Source organism: Rousettus aegyptiacus, unplaced genomic scaffold, assembly GCF_014176215.1.
Source record: "Rousettus aegyptiacus isolate mRouAeg1 unplaced genomic scaffold, mRouAeg1.p scaffold_m13_p_1, whole genome shotgun sequence".
In the NCBI taxonomy this organism is placed as follows: domain Eukaryota; kingdom Metazoa; phylum Chordata; class Mammalia; order Chiroptera; family Pteropodidae; genus Rousettus; species Rousettus aegyptiacus.
The window spans coordinates 99528585-99547519 of record NW_023416284.1 but is presented as its reverse complement, the minus strand read 5'-3'; the positions used below and the strand labels follow the sequence as shown (position 1 = coordinate 99547519).

General features: G+C 49.0%; 2 protein-coding genes across 4 annotated transcripts; one reads left to right on the top strand and one right to left on the bottom strand.

The window, feature by feature from the left end:
• Positions 1 to 436: 436 nt before the first annotated feature.
• PEX6 (peroxisomal biogenesis factor 6) lies at positions 437 to 11799 on the top strand. Of its 2 annotated transcripts, none has more exons than XM_016128693.2 (17): positions 437 to 1414; positions 2933 to 3096; positions 3564 to 3647; positions 6679 to 6781; positions 6865 to 6998; positions 7638 to 7749; positions 8123 to 8331; positions 8782 to 8974; positions 9159 to 9235; positions 9382 to 9514; positions 9595 to 9800; positions 9937 to 9998; positions 10270 to 10378; positions 10674 to 10790; positions 10909 to 10986; positions 11126 to 11265; positions 11479 to 11799. In XM_016128693.2, the coding sequence occupies exons 1-17, from the start codon at positions 533 to 535 to the stop codon at positions 11613 to 11615; spliced, it is 2940 nt and encodes a 979-aa protein (XP_015984179.2). In that variant the 5' UTR covers positions 437 to 532; the 3' UTR covers positions 11616 to 11799. The 2 variants fall into 2 exon arrangements, with proteins under 2 accessions (XP_015984179.2, XP_015984178.2); XM_016128692.2 differs by having other exon boundaries at positions 8779 to 8974.
• Positions 11800 to 11929: 130 nt separating this feature from the next.
• Positions 11930 to 16346, bottom strand: GNMT (glycine N-methyltransferase). 2 transcript variants are annotated; one of them, XM_016128695.2, is made up of 6 exons: positions 14781 to 16346; positions 13499 to 13671; positions 12949 to 13065; positions 12594 to 12736; positions 12368 to 12489; positions 11930 to 12280 (listed from the first exon to the last, which is right to left on the bottom strand). In XM_016128695.2, exons 1-6 carry the CDS (start codon positions 14984 to 14986, stop codon positions 12109 to 12111), a joined length of 933 nt encoding a protein of 310 aa, XP_015984181.2. In that variant the 5' UTR covers positions 14987 to 16346; the 3' UTR covers positions 11930 to 12108. The 2 variants fall into 2 exon arrangements, with proteins under 2 accessions (XP_015984181.2, XP_015984182.2); XM_016128696.2 differs by having other exon boundaries at positions 13499 to 13626; positions 14781 to 15349.
• Between the last annotated feature and the right edge of the window lie 2589 nt (positions 16347 to 18935).

Genomic DNA, 18935 nt, shown 5'->3' with positions numbered 1-18935 from the left:
TATCCATAAGCATGTCTGAGACAGTTTTATAATCCTGCCACTCCCTCCTGCAACCTTCCCCACAACCCTCAAACCTCGGGGCCAACAGTTTCACATTGGTAACTGCAGGATGTCCACAGAGGAATGGAATCCTTCCTAAACACTTCCACTGGACCAAGTTGGTCCGTTGCACGCTGACTGTTCATTGATCATTCAATAAACTGTTAAAGTACATGTTTGGAGGCAAGGTAGTCGAAAGTACGTTACTCCCCTAGCAGGCGCGCAGGGCAAATCTCTTGAAACAGTTTCAAAGGGCGTGTGCTTAAAGATTACGCACCCACAGTTAATTGTGTTACTGCCTTTGAGACACTACCCCAATCTAGCCAAGGCGCAGCTCACCTTTTCAGAGCATGCGCGCTGCACCAGCCGCCCCTCCCACTTTCCTCGCGCTTCCCGCGACGGAAGCGGAAAAAGCGTTCGGGTCTCCTCGTTGTCAGGCTCTCTGTCTCCGGAAACCACGCTCCTTCACCTTCTTCCTCGGTCTCCCGTCAGCATGACGCTGGCTGTTTTGCAGGTTCTGGAGCCCTTCCCGACAGAGACATCCCCATTGGCGGTGCTGCTGCCGCCTGGGGGCCCGTGGCCTGCGGCGGGGCTAGGCCTGGTGCTGGCCCTGCGGCCTGCAGGAGGGAGCCCGGCAGGGCCGGCGCTGCTCGTGGCGGCCCTGGAGAGGCCGGACGCGGGGACCGAAGAGCAGGGGCCCGGGCCCCCGCAGCTGCTGGTTAGCTGCGCGCTGCTGCGGCTCCTGGCCCTGGGCTCCGGATCGTGGGTGCGGGTGCGGCCCGTGCGGCGGCCCCCGGCTTTGTGCTGGGCGTTGCTTGGCACCTCATCCGGGCCTGGGCTCGGACCGCGAGTCGGACCGCTGCTGGTGAGGCGCGGAGAGACCCTACCGGTGCCCGGACCGCGGGTGCTGGAGACGCGGCCAGCGTTGCAAGGGCTGCTGGGCTCAGGGACGCGGCTAGCTGTGACTGAGCTCCGTGGGCGGGCCAAACTGGGCCCAGAAACTGGGGACAGCAGCCAGCCCCCACCCCCGCCCGTGGTGTCCTTCTTCGCGGTTTCCTGTACAGTCCGGCGTCTCCGGGGAGTTCTAGGAGGGACTGGAGATTCACTGGGGGTGAGCCGGAGCTGTCTCCGTAGCCTCGGCCTCTTCCAGGGCGAGTGGGTATGGGTGACTCGGGCCGGAGAGTCATCAAACACTTCCCAGCCACACTTGGCCACGATGCAGGTCCTAGAGCCTTGCTGGAACCTCTCTGAAAGGCTGGGACCTGGCTCTGGGCAGCTGGGAGAGCCCCTCGCTGACGGACTGGCCCTGGTGCCTGCCACTCTGGCATTTAATCTCGGCTGCGATCCCCTGGAAGTGGGAGAGCTCAGGATTCAGGTAGGACTTAGTACTGAGGTCAGGAGTGCTTTCCTCCTCTTTATCCCCTCTAAGCCTTAACTGAATTGGAAAACCAGAGCTGTAGAATTTAGATCCCTTACTCCTTAGATCTTGGACCTTTCACCTAATGTCTCAGCCCTATTTATTTGTTCTCTACAATCAAAATATAATCCTCCATAGTTTGGTGGTGCATGGGAAGGGCGTTATTCAGGCAAAATGTGAAATGCACAGATAACCAAGGGTATATATTAATCTACTGAATCTAATCAATTGTTTGTTGAATTGCTACAGTGTATCCAGTATTTTGCTGCGTAGTGTGGAGGACATTTCAATGCTTTTGCTTATGCTTATGCTTAGCTTCCAATTCCTTCCTATTCTTCTAGTCTTTATCTGCTAAAATCCTACCATCCTTTCTTTCAAGGCCCATTTAAAGATGCCATTGTCTTCACGGTCTTTTCATAATCTCACCATCAAAAATTTAACATGATATTCTCCTCTAGTATTTTGTGCTTTTTTAATGGGATTTATTTTATTCTCCCATGTTCCATTCACATAATCTGTCTAATCTCCAATTATATATTGTAAATTCCTTGAAGGGAAGGGCTCTTTATTAACTTTGGTGCCTGGTGTTTAATTTTAATACTTTATTAAATACATCCAAGAAAACTTTTTGGTTTCTGCCTTTAAGGAGCTTGCTTCAAGAAGAGATAATTGTATTTGGGGAGACAAATATAGTCTAATGTTTAGCTAAGCACCTAGATATATGGTTTAGGCCTGCACTATCCCATATGAAAGCCACTAATCACTTTGTGACTTTAATTGAAACTATAAAGTTAAAAATTCGTTCCTTTAGCTGCTTTAGTCACATATCAAGTGCTCAACAGCCACATGTAGATGTAGAACATTTCTAACACTGTAGATAGTTCTACCAGACGATGCTGGCATAGCCTATTAGAGCTATGGGATGTCAAGAAGAGATATAAGATATGAATGAAGGAGGGTCAGGAGTGGGTTTCCTTCTGAATAGAGGAAAAACTACTGGAATACTCAAACTGGAGCTCATTCAGCTAAAGCAACACTTTTAGCTTTAAGTGAGAGCATAGCCTTTTCCCACTGCTGGAATTCAGAGTGCCCCTGCTAATGATCACTTGATCTCAATCCCATTGGCCACCACCTGATGTCACTCAAAGTATTATGGGAATCAAATGTCTTTGCCATTTTAGTGGCTCCAGGCCAACTTAAAGGTATCAGAGAAGGGTTATCTTTACTGGGGAACTTTTTGGAGCTAGAGTCCAAAAAGTCAGTCAGAAATCTCTTCCTGGTGCTTATTTGAAGAGGGTTCTGTTTTCTAGGGAAGATACGGGGATTCAGCTCTGCCACCCTAGGGCCTCCCCTCCCATAAGCCTTGTAGTTATGGTCATGAGAGCAGATGAAAGTAGAATTAGTTGCTGCTGAAAGATAGGGCAGAGCCTGACTCTTTGGGAGACAATTGTAAGGTGATGGTCATTTCTTTCATAGAGATACTTGGAAAGCTCCAGTGTCCCTGAAGACAAAGGAAGCTGCTCAGTGCTGCCTGGGCCTCCGTTTGCCAAAGAGTTACACATCGAAATTGTGTCCTCTCCCTACTACAGCACTAATGGAAATTATGACCATATTCTTTACCGGCACTTTCAGACACCCAGGTTAGCTGGTTACTCCTTTTAGGAGGATAGCATCTCACTCTATTGCTCTCCTATCCCATCATACCTCGATCCAGGTACCATGGAGCCTCTGATTTTCAGAAGCCACGTTTTAAGCAATATAGTGCCTAGAAGCCTCATGGTATGTCAGGCAGACAATAGAAATCTGGACCATGAGGTGAATCTAGACATTCTAAACTGAGAAACCTCTTTAATTTGAGAGGGCCCCAAGAGAACCAACATTCTACTTCACCCCTCACTTGTCTCTGAACACCCTTTTTAGCCTCCCTGCCATTTCCTCTAGCTCATTCTAGGTCAGATTGTTCTCTGGACAACTGCTTGGGATCTCTGGGTGGGCAGTAGGCCCCTAAGAAGTAGTCTGCATGTTGGGGGTGGGAATGGGAGGAACACATCAGACACATGCTCTTGACTCCCACTGTAAGCTGACCTGGGCCACTGCTGTGTTGCAGGGCAGTCCAGGAAGGGGATGTTCTGTGTGTGCCAACAACTGGGCAAGTAGAGATCCTGGAAGGAAGCCCAGAGAGACTGCCCAGGTATGCAGCTGCCTCCTATCTTACAGCTTGGGTTCTTACCCTGGGTGCAGGAGTTCTACAACCCCCTCCTCCCAAGTGGAATGGAATAATTTTGTGCATAAGAATATTGTGTTATACATTTTTCTGTAGAGAAGATACATAATCATGTTCTCAAATAGGTAGGTGACTGAAAAAAGATTAAGAACCACTGCCTGCTAGCTTTGGAAGGGGTTTATCCTTAAATTGCTTGGTGGTACTACATAAAGTAAGGCATTAAAAATAACTTAATGGACTAGTCCAAAGCAGAGCTCCTTGCTATCCATTCTCCACTGCAGTGTCACTTGACAGCCAGGATTCAGGCCATACCTCCCACGTACTCAACATAAAAAGACCTAGGATCTGATTTCTGCCCTAATTGATGGAGTATATAGTATATACTTGCAGCTATCCTTAAGAGGCCTTCTTTCTTTCCTTATCCTTAACAGGGAATGAGAGAGAGAGCGAGCATGACTGAGCTATGACTGAACCTCAAAATCAGGAGTCCAAACTTTCTCAGAACCTCTTGTTGACTCTGACCACAGAGGTTCCTTGTAAAATGGTGAGGCAAGGAATTCAGAGACTACTTTGGCCTTATGAAAGGGGGAGGAATGTGTAGCCCCATACACCAACCAGTGCATCTATTCAGGACTGATTTTCTACAGTGATTTATTAGAAGGAGAATACAACTGACAGACACACGAACTCAATTTTCAGGGAAATCTCAATGAGGCAATGGGACCAGATTGTGGGAACTTGGGCATTAAGAGCCATTAGGACCAAGGTCTCAGGCTTAGCCAGCCTGGGTCCTCTGCCCAGAGAGAGATGCCTTGTCTGGAGCTTTTGATTCATCCCTGGCCAACATTCAGAGCTTGGTCCTGGCTAGTCTCTCTAGTCTCAAGGCCGTGGTACCTAGATAAAGGGCCTAGGAGTACCCTGTGTAACCCATGGCACCTCTGAGTTTTCCCTGATGAAATCTACAACTGGGGCCTGGTGGAAAATGTCATGCTGGCATGTGTCAGTCACTTCCCACTTCTATCTCCCATCCTAAATATAGCAAATGTCTGTGAGCTAGCTTTCTGTAGGAAAACTACAGAATGCCTACCCAACTATGTACTTTAAAAGAAAAACAGGCACTAGGCCCTCCTGTGACAAATCAGCAAGCCAGTTCTATTCCTGAACACCTGCTGTTCTATCCTTGTAGACACCTGTCTTCCCTGGGTGCTGAGCACATACTTCCTCCTGAGTGGGTCTTGGAAAGCAGGGTTGGGGTGGGCAGTTGCGTCTAAGGAAAGATAAAGATGAGTCCTTTAGCCACCTCCCCTGGACTTGGTAAGAGAAGCCCTGCAGGGAGGCTCTTGTGATTCCTGGAAAGGAATTCCACTGTTGGTAGTGTAGCCACTTCAGATTCTACCCTGCGTTCAACTTCCCTAACTAGGCTGACAGAAGTCAGCTCTACTGTCTCCCATCTGGCTCTTGGGAACACAATTCTGTGTTCCCCAGCTAAGTCCAGATATGTGCCAAAGGTGTGAGTGACCCTTGTACTTGGTGAAGTAGTCTGACCGCACTCCATGGAAGAGAGGAGTCCCTCCATAACTCCCCACAGTGCTGTTCCTCCTTGGATCCCAGCGTTGGCCATATGCACTCAGACTTAGGATATTGGGCTCGACCGAGATTCTAGGTTATAGACCCACCCATCATTTATTTATAGTAATTAACAGTAATATAAAGTTTTCCTTATGGTCTCGTTTTTAGTACAATCACCGCTTACTATAATAGTTACAAGAATTTCATAATACTAACGTGGTGTGCTTCCCCCCTCCACCTCAATGCAGTCATACTACACTTTTGCTACCAGAGGGAGCAGCTTTGTGACTGAAACATTGTGAGCAAAGGAGTCTGTACCTTGATTGGACCCTAAAGAGGCTCAAGTTATAGTCCGGCTCTGTCATTGTCTTGCCGCTTGAAGATTAAAGATGGGAGTAGTTCATTATTTACCTGGAAAATTGGGCTAGTAATTGCTACCTGTAGTAGCAATTGCAGTAGATTGAGTAACCCTAATTCACTATGACACTAGCCAGTGACTGACTGCACAGCCTGTTTATGAGTGAGGAGCTTTTGAAAAAAATGCGATGCCTGAGCCCAGACCTATCGGAACAGAATCAGGGTGAGGCTGGGGCCTGTGCAGTCTTTATTTTTTCCAAAGGAGGAGAAAAATTCATTTTTTAGCTGAGATATAATTCACATACTTTTAGAGTATAGAGTTCGGTGTTTTTTCAGTATATTCACAAGGTTGGACAATCAACACCACTATCTAATTCTAGAACATTTTCATCACCCCTAAAAGAGACCCCCCTACCCATTAGCAGCCACTCTATTCCCTCCTTCTCCCAGCCCCTGGGCAAACACTAAACTGCTGAATGGAATCATGCAATATGTGAGAGATGATGATTTTTAAAAGTTTGCCAGATAATTCTTAATGTACAGCCCAGATAGAGAATCATTAATCATTTGATGTCATTATTAAGGAAGCTGCCTGAAATAAGATTTTGTGGATTATTGGATAAGAGCCAAGCGACCCTCCCCTCTGAGGTTTTGGGGGGCTTTAGCGGGTATGTATTTGCGAGAGAGGCTGTATTCTGAAGCCAGTAAAATGGCTAGATGATCATTGCTTAGTGCAGCAGCGGCTTCTTCCACTGAAGTGGGTTTGTAGGCCATTTGCCTGAAGACTTCCCCCACCTCACTTCAGCTCTCTGATGATTGTCATGAGGGATGAAGAGGACAGCCATAGCTCCTGCCCTCAAAATGTGTATGATTCCATCATGGAGATAAGAAATACCATCTGCTTTCCTTTCCTACTACTATCCCCCTCCCAACCTCCAACCATGTCTGGGGCATTTATTTGTGTGGCTCTTGTGGACCTGCAGTGGACCTCTGTGATTGAGATAGCCACCTTGTCCTTGGGAAGGGGGTATGTGGGTCTAAATCTGGGGTTCATTTGGTCTCTTTCCTGCAGGTGGCGGGAGATGTTCTTTAAAGTGAAGAAAACAATTGGGGAAGCTCCAGATGGGCCAACTAGCGCCTACTTGGCTGACACTACCCATACTTCCTTGTACTTGGTGAGGTCCAGGGGGTAGGAGTAGACCTGAGAAAGGGAAAGAAACAGCTTCTAGAAAGTAAAGGTTCCTCACACCTTTCACAGGTGGGTTCTACCTTGAGCCCTGTTCCAAGGGTCCCTTCAGGAGAATCTACTCTCTGGAGCAGCTTATCTCCTCCAGGCCTGGAGACCTTGGTGACCGAGCTGTGTGCTGCCCTGAAGCCTCGCCTGCAGCCGGGGTGAGTGTGGCTGCAGCCTCAGGGAGTGAGGAAAGCCTGCTCACAACATCCCTGGAGGGACAGCAGGCCAGATAAGAAGTTCCTTATCCCTGGCCAGAGTGCTATTGGGTGGACCTTCCTCAAGCCAGTATGCCAAGGCCACTAGCCCCTGTTCTTTCTATAAGCAAATTCCCAGACTCCTTTTCTGTGTTAACATCCATCCTCCAAGGTTAGCTATAAATGAAGAATCTCCATCAGGGACAGCTGTCTCTGAGACTACCCTCCCGCTTAGCCTACTAGCCATCCTGGCCTGTACCAGCCTGACCCTGAAAGATACAGCCCCCCCATACCACTGGCCTAAGTGTAGACACAGACGCCTCCCTGATTCCTCTCAATACAGTCCAGACACAGCAGTCAAGGCTTTATTAAAGGCACAGTGGTGACTAAAGGGAATGAGTCTTGGCTGCCCACACCATGGGTGCTGTGGGAAATATAGCCTCACCATGTGAAGATAGCCCTGGGCTGGGCCGGGGGGAGGCGAGTGGGGGGGTGGCGGTGGGTCGGGTAGGGGGGATTCTCTAGATCCAAGGGTCCCTCTGTTACTGGGGACTCTAAAGTTTGGGCAGAATGGAGGAGACAATGTCTGTCCTCTGATTTCAGGGGTGCCCTGCTGACAGGAACTAGCAGTGTCCTTTTACGGGGCCCCCCAGGCAGTGGGAAGACCACAGCAGTTGCTGCTGCCTGCAGTCGCCTTGGGCTCCACTTACTGAAGGTGAGGGTACCTGGAGAGCAGAAACCCCCAACTGCTTCCCTTCCCATGCCTAGATTCTCCCTCTCTTTCCCTTCTCCCCTCTGGCTACTAGCCTGACCCTAACACCTTGGGCCAGTGGGTCAGTGGGTCAGTCATATTTCCATGATGTTCAGCTACTGAGAGATCCTTTCAAGGAGGGAGTTTCAAGATTTTGGTGGACAGTACAGGGAATGAGGTTAGAAGAGGTAGACCTTGGCCAGCATTACCTTTTTCCCCTATCCCTACCTTTCAAAGAGAGATGGCCTACACCTTCTTCTGACTCCTCCTCCCCTGATTCTCCTGCCCCAGTCACACCTGCCCCTTGCCCACAGGCCCACTGAGGTTCCCTCCCCAGGTTCCCTGCTCCAGCCTCTGTGCAGACAGCAGTGGGGCTGTGGAGACAAAACTGCAGGCCACCTTCTCCCGGGCCCGGCGTTGCCGGCCTGTGGTTCTGTTGCTGACAGCAGTGGACCTTCTGGGTCGGAACCGTGATGGGCTAGGTGAGGATGCCCGTGTGGTGGCCACGCTGCGTCGCCTCCTCCTCAGTGAGGACCCCGTCACCAGGTATTATACAGAGTTGGGCCTGTACATGGGTGGGGCCTAGCCTTCCTCTCTTCAGCCTTTCATCCTCTAGTCCTCATCCCCTCTGTGGCTTCTGCAACATCTACTGCCAGTTTGGCTGCCCTCCAGACAGCCCTGGGGAGCGTAGGGATACCCAGCGGGAGAAGGACATGGTTCCTGGTATCTCTCAGGGAACACCAGATTGAAGAAAAATCACAACCTCTGCCTTCAGCTCCCTGTGTGATGGGAGGAAGCACAGGTTTCTCTCAATAAGTCCAGACACAAGGTATTCCCATGAATCCCCAACCAGGCAGCCTTGGGTTACCCATCTCCCTATCTCATCTCAGCACCCACCCACATGCCCACCATCCTGCACCAGCCTCAGGAAAAAGCAGTGCTCGGGCGCTGCCAGTCACGTTCTTTCTCTCAGCGCCCACTCCCTGTCTGCAGCAGCCCTCCACTGATGGTTGTAGCCACCACAAGCCGGGCCCAGGATCTGCCTGCCGATGTGCAGACAGCGTTTCCTCATGAGCTGGAGGTTCCTGTACTGTCAGAGGGGCAACGGCTCAGCATCCTGCAGGCCCTCACTGCCCACCTTCCCCTGGGCCACGAGGTGAACCTGGCACAGCTGGCGCGGCGGTGTGCAGTGAGTACCAAGGCAGGATATGGGCCTCCCATGTTCTTTGTCATGGGAACTCAGTCCCACTGCCCTGCAGATGAAGAAAACCCTGAGGTGTCAACACTGGGCTTCTGCTCTGGCGGGGGACCAGCCTCCCAAGGGTTCCTGCCTGCTGTACCCTGCTCATGTGTCCTTTCCTGTGGTTCCCCAGGGCTTTGTAGTAGGGGATCTCTATGCCCTTTTGACCCACAGCAGCCGGGCAGCTTGCGCCAGGATCAAGAACTCTGGGTAAGGAAGTTGGGCACAGGAGGGGAAAGGCAGCAAGAGGAAATGTGGGCGGGTGGGGGCTGGTAGGGAAGGAAGGAACGGGACACTGATGGGAAGGAGGCCTCAGGTCAGGTCCTCCAAATACCTCCCTGGGTTTCTCTTTGCAGTTTGGCAGGAGGCTTGAATGAGGAGGATGAGGGGGATCTGTGTGCTGCTGGCTTTCCTCTCCTAGCTGAGGACTTTGGTCAGGCACTGGAGCAGCTGCAGACAGCTCACTCTCAGGCCATTGGAGCCCCCAAGGTAGAGACTCAGGCCCTTAGAGGTTGGACTGGAGCTCCCTCCTCTCACATATCTCCAACCACGCACTTTCCATCTCCTAGATCCCCTCGGTGTCCTGGCATGATGTAGGCGGGCTGCAGGAGGTGAAGAAAGAGATTCTGGAGACCATCCAGCTCCCTCTAGAGCACCCTGAGCTACTGAGCCTGGGCCTAAGGCGCTCAGGCCTTCTGCTCCATGGGCCTCCTGGCACTGGCAAGACCCTCCTGGCCAAGGCAGTAGCCACTGAGTGCAGCCTTACCTTCCTCAGGTGGCAATGGGGCCTGAAAGGGCTGGTGGTTGGATTAGGACCTGCAGCAGGATGGGGAGCAGGAGGGGTTGGCCGAGAGGTCAGTTGTGTGTTCATGCATCTAATGAGTCTCATCCTCTTATATTATTTCCGTCAGTGTGAAGGGGCCAGAGCTCATCAACATGTATGTGGGCCAAAGTGAGGAGAATGTGCGGGAAGGTGAGTGAGTGGGGGGTGGGGGGGTGGGCAGGGCTTCCAGTTCTTCCCCAACCCTGATGGCCCCTGTGCTACACTCCCCCTGCCCCACACACACACCCTCAGGCTGTTCATGGTCATTCCTAGTCTTCCTTTTCACAAGTCAGGTTCCTGCCAGTGGGGCCTAATACCTGGAGTGCTAGTGATGAATTGTCAAATCTGGGTTTTTTTCCTCATATCCTTACTTCAAACCCCACTGAGCTTCCCCCTCCTGTGGGCTCCTCTCTCTTCTCAGTGTTCGCCAGGGCCAGGGCTGCAGCACCTTGCATTATCTTCTTTGATGAACTGGACTCCTTGGCCCCAAGTCGGGGACGGAGTGGAGACTCTGGAGGTGTGATGGACAGGTGGGGGCTCTGAGCCAAAATGGGGTCTGGGGTTTAGGATGGAGAGCTGTGAGATGGGTTGCAGCAGTCTTCAGACCCCAAGGAGTTCCTGCCCTTCCAATTTGTTTAATAGAAGCTAAAGTGGGGTGTGGCATTGTGTGGGGGGCATTGAGGAGAATGGGGGCCTGTATGAAAGGGTACACATGACACAACTGAGCAGGGGGCCCTGCAGAGAGACTCTGCAAGGAGAGGCACCACAGGCAGGGCAGAGGCTGAGCATGGGCCAAGGATTCTTGCCTTCACTCTTCCATTGCAGGGTAGTGTCTCAGCTCCTGGCGGAGCTGGATGGGCTTCATAGCACTCAGGATGTGTTTGTGATTGGAGCCACCAACAGACCAGACCTCCTGGACCCTGCCCTTCTGCGGCCTGGCAGGTATACACCCTGTACTTCCCTTCCACCAGGCCCATTTGGGCTTGTCCCTTGACCCCCATCCTGTGCCTTCTTTATTCACCCTCATGCTCTAAGACTTAGCCTGCCTGTCTCCTTAAAGATTTGACAAGCTGGTGTTTGTGGGGGTGAGCGAGGACCGTGCCTCCCAGCTCCGTGTTCTGAGCGCCATCACACGCAAGTATGAAGGAGACTCTCAGGGCTTGGGCCTTGGGCTGCTTAGGGGATAAGTGCAATGTGCAGAATATGCTGGTCAGGGATGCCTTTTGAGGGAGTAGGGGATGCTTGGTAAAACTTTCTTTCTTGTATTCCCACAACAGATTCAAGTTAGAGCCCTCTGTGAGCCTGGTGAACGTGTTGGATCACTGCCCTCCCCAGCTGACGGGTGCAGACCTCTACTCCCTCTGCTCTGATGCCATGACAGCTGCTCTCAGACGGAGGGTTCGGGACCTGGAGGAAGGTGAGCCACTCGCCAGCCCCAGAGATCAACCAGAAAGCTAGTGGGAAAACAAGGCCAATTATGGATTTCAGAGGAGGGACTTTTGATGTTTGGAGGACTCTGGGCAAGAAGGTGCCTCCCCCAGGGTTCACCCTGCTTGGGCACAGACCACAACCTCTGTTCTCTGGCTGGGATGAGGACCCTGGCCTCACCTCCCTGTTGTCATGCCCCCAGGGCTGGAGCCTGGAAGCTCAGCACTGCTGCTCACCATGGAGGACCTGCTGCAGGCTGCTGCCCGGCTGCAGCCCTCAGTCAGTGAACAGGAACTGCTCCGGTACAAGCGCATCCAGTGCAAGTTTGCCGCCTGCTAGAAGCCTCTTGCAGTCTGGGTCCCCACCCAGAGTGACTGAAGGTACCTAGGTATCCCCTAGAAACCTGAGAGAGCAAAAGGCTCTTTCTCAGGCTGCTATGGACTCACTTGAAGGCTGCCTACCTCCAGGAGAGTCTCTGGGTGCCAAGGGGTGTGGCTGAAAATAAAGTGTATGCTGCCCCCTGCTGGTGGTGTGGTCTGAAAGGTTGACGTGGGGAAGAGCAAGACGGAGAGGAGTAAGCCCCAGAAGAGGGCATGGTTGGCGCCACAGGAACCTACCTGATCCTTCTCACACAAACACAGGCACGCAGGAACTGAAAAAGGCACAGACTATATTCTTAAACTTTCCATTTGCCTGAATCCAAATCCTTGCACCCTAACTGCAGTCAGCCCCTCCCCACACTGCCAAGATCTGCACCGGAGGCTGGGCTTGCCATGGAGCTCCCAGAGTAAGGCAGCACCTGAGCAGAGGGTTATAGGAGCTGAGGCCACTCTCAGTCTGTCCTCTTGAGCACGTGGATGAAATAGCAGGGAATGTAGGCCTGGCCTGGCTTGTAAGGCTTGAAGTCACCCAGGATGCTATGCTGGCACTTGCCCCCGAAGGCTGCTCGGAGCAACTCCGTGAAGGACGCCAGACAATGCGGATAGTAGGAGAGCCGGAACTTACTGTAACAGAGCCCCTGACCTACTGTGAGGACTGGTGGCCTTAGCATGCCCCCACCCACCTCACCCCCTGCCTAGCCAAGTGGGTACCTTAAGCCAGGAGAACTGTCCCAGCCAGACCCTGGCACCTGCACTGTGTAGTCCAGGGTCACCATGTGGGCCTTGTTGTTCACTGTCAGCACTGATGTCGTGATATCCTTGGTCAAGTCACTCTATAGGTGGTGGCACAGTCTGCATTAGCCTCTGGAACCACTGAGAAGCCTGGACCCCAGGATTATACCTCCCACTCTGGGCCCTCGCTCCCTCAGGGGCCCACCTTATAGTAGATGTTCTTTCCTGGGGGTGCACAGCCTGTGCTGAGGATGTGGTCATAGTTGCGATGATCGATGACCAGCAGGCCCCCTGACCGCACCATGTTCGCAATGTTCTTCAGTGCCAGCCGGTGCTCACTCTGGTCCCCTAAGCTCCAGGAAGGGGCAGAGAGGCTGGGTCTGCTCAGGGCCCCCAGCACCAGTCTCCTTCCCATCTTTCTACTACCCAGGGGTGCCAGTGCCAAGGCAGAGGGGCAAAAAGCAGAGTCTGTTTTAGCAGGAGAGCAGGCACCCAGGGATCTGTGAAAGCGGGGAATAGCTCAAAGCAAGGACCATTCCCAAGGCCACACTCTCTCTCACCTTTGCAGTCTGGCAAGTGTGCAAAACTGTTTCCAAGGCAGATGACGGCATCAAAGCCACCTCCTGGTGGCTGGGGCACATCTTTGTCCAGAGTCATCCAGTTGGCTTCCTCAATGACTGGGGGCCAGGAAAGAGAAGAGGGAGCAGGGTGGCACCACGGTCCAGCAGTGCCAACCCACATCAAGTGCAGTCCTGCCTCAGTTTCTCCTTCAAGACACACAGGGACTCCTCATCTAGTTAGGAAAAGGGGATCATTATGAACTTGGAGGGTGAAAGGGGAAGGAAGGTCAGAGGAGGAGGAAGCCATGGTTCAAAAGGAGACTCTGTGCTTATGGGTTTTTATTTGGGGAGAGGGACAAGATGTTAAACATAATTAAAACTAGCCACTCACACCCGATACCTCGTTCTGCAGCCTAAGACTCCCTTTTCAGGGAAATGACAGTAATTTTGCTATGTCTGTGAGGAAAACAAAACACCCACCCCAGGAGCCCAGGGCAGAGAACCATGACCTTGGTGGCTGGGCTGGGAGGGCCTGGCTGGACCTGCGTACCCCACTTGTCGAAGGCAGGGTCGTGCCGCCGGTTCCAGCGTTCTTTAAGTGCATACTTCAGCATCTTGTCACTGGCATCCACGCTTGTCACGCTGAAGCCCTCTTCCACCAGCATGATGGAGTCCACTCTGGGCAGGGCCGGGATGAGAGGTAGAAAGGGGCAGTCAGAGGTTCTGAAAAGGCAAGGAGGCCCTATGCTGGACACTTCTGTCTCCTCAACAATTCAGAGTCCATTCCTCTGCTTCCTCTCCCCAGGCCTACTCCATCCACTAACCTTGAATGACCTGGCAAATTGTTTCTTATCACCAGGTAGCACCTGGATGAAATCGCTGGGAATGTAGCAACATTGAGTTGGGCACTCTACAAATGTGCATTAATTCTTATGGCAATCTTAAAAAAAAAAAATTCTTATGGAAATCTTGTGAGGTAGATGATGTTACCCTATTTGAGAGATGGGGCAAACTGAGGCTCCTAGAAGTTAAGTAACTTGTGCGCAGAAGATAGTAATAGTACCGTAGTTAGAGCAGTGGTCCCCAACCTTTTTGGCACCAGGACTGGTGTTCCTATGCCTGATGATCTGAGGGGCTGAGGCGGTGATGCTAGGGCTGGGGAGCAGCTACAAATACAGATGAAGTTTCTCTCCTGCTGTGCAGCGAGGCTCCTAACAGGCCACCTACAGACGGCTACTAGTCAGGGTGCTGGGGGATTGGGGATCCCTGGGTTAGAGCACAGGCCAGACCCTAACTGACCTGGATCTGTATCTCCACTCCACTACTTGGGGATCTTTACTTCTCTGAAGTGGAATTTCCACAGCCGTAAATGGGATATTACTAAACTCATGGGGGTTTGTGAGGATTTTAAAAACATGTTTCAAAAGCACTTGGCAAGGACAAACGCAGAACAAATGTTAATTGTTAACGCTGCTCAAGGCCATCACCCCAAGAACAAAGCTGGAGCCAGAATCTGAGCTCACGTCGCTTTGACCTCAAAGCCGGGCTCTGGGGCTCTGTAGCTGCTGGGGCCAACCAACCTTCCTCACCCGCTGTGCCCACACCCTCACTCTCAAGTGGGTCTTGGCGCCCTCCACCCGTCGGCTTCGCCAGCCCTGCCCGCCCTGCTTGGCAGACACCGTTCTGGGCCCTGGCATTATGCTCTTGCCCGGTTCCGTCAAGCGAAGAGGCTGCCCCGACATGCCCGGCCCTGGTCCTGCAGTCCTGCAGTCCAGCGGCCCTGGCCTAGCCTGCTCCGCTCCCCCGGGATTCCGTCCTCCGCCTGGGCTCACCCGGTGCCGCAGGCCACGTCGAGTACCCTCTGGCAGCCGTGTTGGTGCAGCAGCCCAAGCAGCCAAGCCTTGTACTCAGCCGTACGGCTGCAGGTGTCCCCAATGTAGAGCTGCCACACGCGCGCCGCCTCTCCGTCCGCGTACTGGTCGGGGAGTCCTTCAGCCGCCACCCCCAGGGAGCGGGTCCGGTACACACTGTCCATCATCCTTGCATGCGCCTGGCTCCTCAGCCACCGGCCCCATATTTATAGTCCGGCCCCTGCGGGAGGCTGGGCGGCCCCACGTGCTCAATAGCAGGTGAGTGTGGGGACATGCCCCTGCAGAGTCCTGGCCTGGCGCCTGCAGGGAGCGAGTGAGCTGCCTCTCAATCCTGGGTGAAACTTTCTCAACAGCCCGAAGAACCAGGCTTCTGGACAATCCTATGGCAGGAAAGGATCCTCCCAGGCCCCCGCCCACTTAACCCAGGAGTCAAGAGAACGGGGGAGGGGCCAGGAGAGCAGGGAGCAAGGAGATTGTCCACTCCGTCCTTACTCAAACTGGAAAGAAAGGAAAGAATGTTCTTCAGCGCCAGCCCGTGCCCACTCTGGTCCGCTGAGCTCCAGGCAGGGGCAGAGAGGCTGTGTCTGTTCAGTCTTCAATCCACGTAGAGTTGAAAGGCCAGGACTGCACTGTCCTTTGTGAATGAAAATATTAGCATTTCAAAAGAAGGAATGTCCAGTTGAAGGAGGGCCTTGTCAGCCAGGGAAGAAGCAGTTCTGGACCAAGCAATCATCCACCCATCTGGAGGCAAGTGTTCCTCTTCCTGTAGGTAACTCATCAAGCTTTTCCATGAGCTGCCTAAGGAGTCTGGTCCTCCCTTCCAAGTCCTTGACAATCAAGTATGCTTCTGAAGACCATCTGCTTTCCAGGAGATGCTTACAGGGTGGCAAGTCCAGGTTCAGTGGTGGGACTGCTTGGTACTCTTGCTATTATATTGCTCATTGTCACTTCATGAATTGGTCATTTGATTAGGTTAGTGTACATCCACCTTTCCTCCCAAAGCAGAAAGGTCTCAACCTAACATGACTGGACTGAGGTGGATTCAGAAAAATGATACCACCCAGCAAGTCCAAGACCGAAAGAACAGCCTTCCCCACCTGTCTTTGTTCTTCTAGCTTCAGAAAGGGGGAGGTATAGAATTTAGAACAAAGGAGCCTCTCCTCCCCTCACCCTTTTATTGTCTATAGAATCTGGGAGTTGGAGGAACACAAAAGACCATGTAATCTTTCTTAATCTTAGCACAAAGACTGCCGCAGATAGGCCTTTACATGTCCAAGTCTAGGAGCCTTGTGCTTATGCTGACCCTACTGACAGTTCTTCGGGCAACAGGCTTACAAAGGTGCGTACTGGGGAGTTGCAAGTAAACCCAGAGTTTTCTTTTGTCAGAATATTCTGAGGAAAAATTCACTCTATTACTCTTAGACTTTGAAAAAAAAAATCTCATGTTAAGAATTATTCTCTCAGCTGCAGGCAGCAATCTGTGTGCTACGTCTTTGCATCAAGGCATAATCTATTAAAGTATGAGGCCTTTCCAAGAAAATTAATTTCTTCCTTGGGTAGGAATTAATGCATTCTTTACTTAAAATAACTTGATATTTATTTTACCCTAAATCAGGAGGAAAGTAATTGGCTAGAAATTAATGAGCTGATAGTGATGCCTGTTAACTTACAATTTGGTCATAATATAAGAAATGAAATTTTAAGGAAAAATAGACCTACTAAATTATTTATTTTGCATAAGGGAGTTCTGAAGTGTACTTAAGAAATTTGGGTGGGAAATGAAGAATGATGTTAAATTGGAATAACAACCAAAATGATAAAGAGATAATTTGTCACTATTTATAAATGGATTGGCTTGATATCTGAACAGTTAAGTGGCCTAGGGCAATTTATTATTTCCCTTACTATTGCTTTCTTTTTCATTTACTTTTACTTCTTAACCCTCTCTGAATGGATCTGAGATAAACCTGGGATTTTCTTAAGGCTCTAAATGCTGTTGGGAAATGTCACCTTTAAAAAAACAGGATAGTCTTGACAACAGGTAATAAAATTCACAAGACTCTTTGGGTCTCAATATTCAAAGACAAGTATCCCTTTGATTTCGAATACCTTCTTCTCCTGGTAGTTATATAAATAATATTGAAGCCTCGGAGAAGAGCATTGATTTGTAAATTTAGACACTTCTGCCCACCCTTTTATTTAGAGATTGTCATTCAAAGATTTGACTCCAGAGCTCTTTAATAAAACTAGATCCAAAAAAAAAAAAATATTTTGATTTTGTTCTTTTGTTTCATTCAGAAACAAAATTACCTAAGAAAAAAGGGAAAAAATTACCTAGAACAACTATTTAAGTACCTTGGTTTTTTATTTCATGTAACATGATTCTTCACAACCTTCCCAGGAAAACTTTTTCTTGTCCAGAAACTATATCAGTTTTTCTTCCCTCCCCATTCCTGTTTTAAAACGAAGTTTAAAATTTTTGGTGTAATGCACACCTCTGAATGTTTGTATAGACTTTTTGTGATTGGTTTGCAGCCTTTAAAAGGCTAAAGGCCATACTCTCAATACTGATAAGGAATTTTATTTGAATATTTGGTTTTATTTGAATATGTTTAAGATTTTTGAGTAATATAACATTTTACCAACATAAACTTAATGTTTTTTTAAATAATATGAAAGTAAATTTGAATTTAAAAATTACAGATTATGAGCATCTTCTAAATGTATTTTCCATTCAAAGACAAGATTTTTGTTACAGAATAAATAATTATTTGACTTCTTTCTTATCCAAAGTAATTTTTTAAAATGTCAAGATTATAGTGTCATGAAATTTCATGCACTTTTTAACTTTTTTCCCTACTTTTAACTATTAAAAGTTTTCTTTTATCAGAATATTCTGAGGAAAAATCCACTCCATTACTCCTAGACTTTGAAAAAAATCTCATATTTTCTTCTCTTGACCATAAATTACTTGTTCTTATGCACGTTTTAAATGTCTACACTGAGTGGATATGCTGCAACTTGTTTAATCATTTCCCAAGTTCCGAACATTTAAAGTACTCCCACAACTTTTCAAGAGAATGAACACATGGCTAATTATGATCAAATTATTTTCCAAATGGAATTTTTCTATTAACACTGTCACCCAAAATCAATATTTGTTTCCACTCTTCTTTACATGAAAATGTTATTCTTCAATATTTCATTAGGTAGAAAATTGTATCTAATTGTTGTAATCCTCTTTAATTACTACCAAATGTACCAAATAATTGCAGTCCTTCATCTCTAAATTGTTTGTTCATGTCTTTTGCTCACTGAAATATATTGAAGCCGCCTTTTGTTTTACCTAGTTATTCCCTGTGAATTTTAGGAAACCTAAATCTGAGGCCCTGGACCATGGAACAAAATGTACAGAATATAAATCAATTTATAGTTTGACTTAATAGAAAATAAGAATAAGTGATTTTTAAAATATGCAACATTTATTATTTGAAATTGGCTGAAAAGACTAAATTTTTTATCCCCAAATGTGTAACATGTTTGCAAAAAAACTTTAACTTGAATTACTATATGATCCAGCTATTCCACTTCTGGCTATTTATCCAAAGAATATAAAAACATGAACCGAAAAGATATATGGGACCCTATGTTCATTACAGCACTCTTTACAATATCAAAGGTATGAAAACAACTTAAATAGCCATTGTCAGATGAATAAAGAAGATGTGCTGTATATACCGAATGGAATACTGCTCTGCCATAACAAAAGAATGAAGTCTTGCCATTTGGGACAATATGGATGGACCTTGAGGATATTATGTTAAGTGAAGTAAGTCAGACAGAAAGACAAATAACATGATTTCACTCATATGTGAAATATAAAAACAAACAAAACCAAACTAAAACAATTCATAGATACAGAGCACAGATTTATGATTACCAGAAGAAAAGGGGGTGGGGGGAGAAACGGGTAAAGGGAGTCACTTACATGGTGATGGGTGGAAACTAGACTTGGTGGTCATGTTATGGTGTATACAGATGTGGAACTATAAAGTTATACACCTGAAACGTATATGACGTTAAAAACCAACGTTACATCAATTAAAAAAAAAAAAA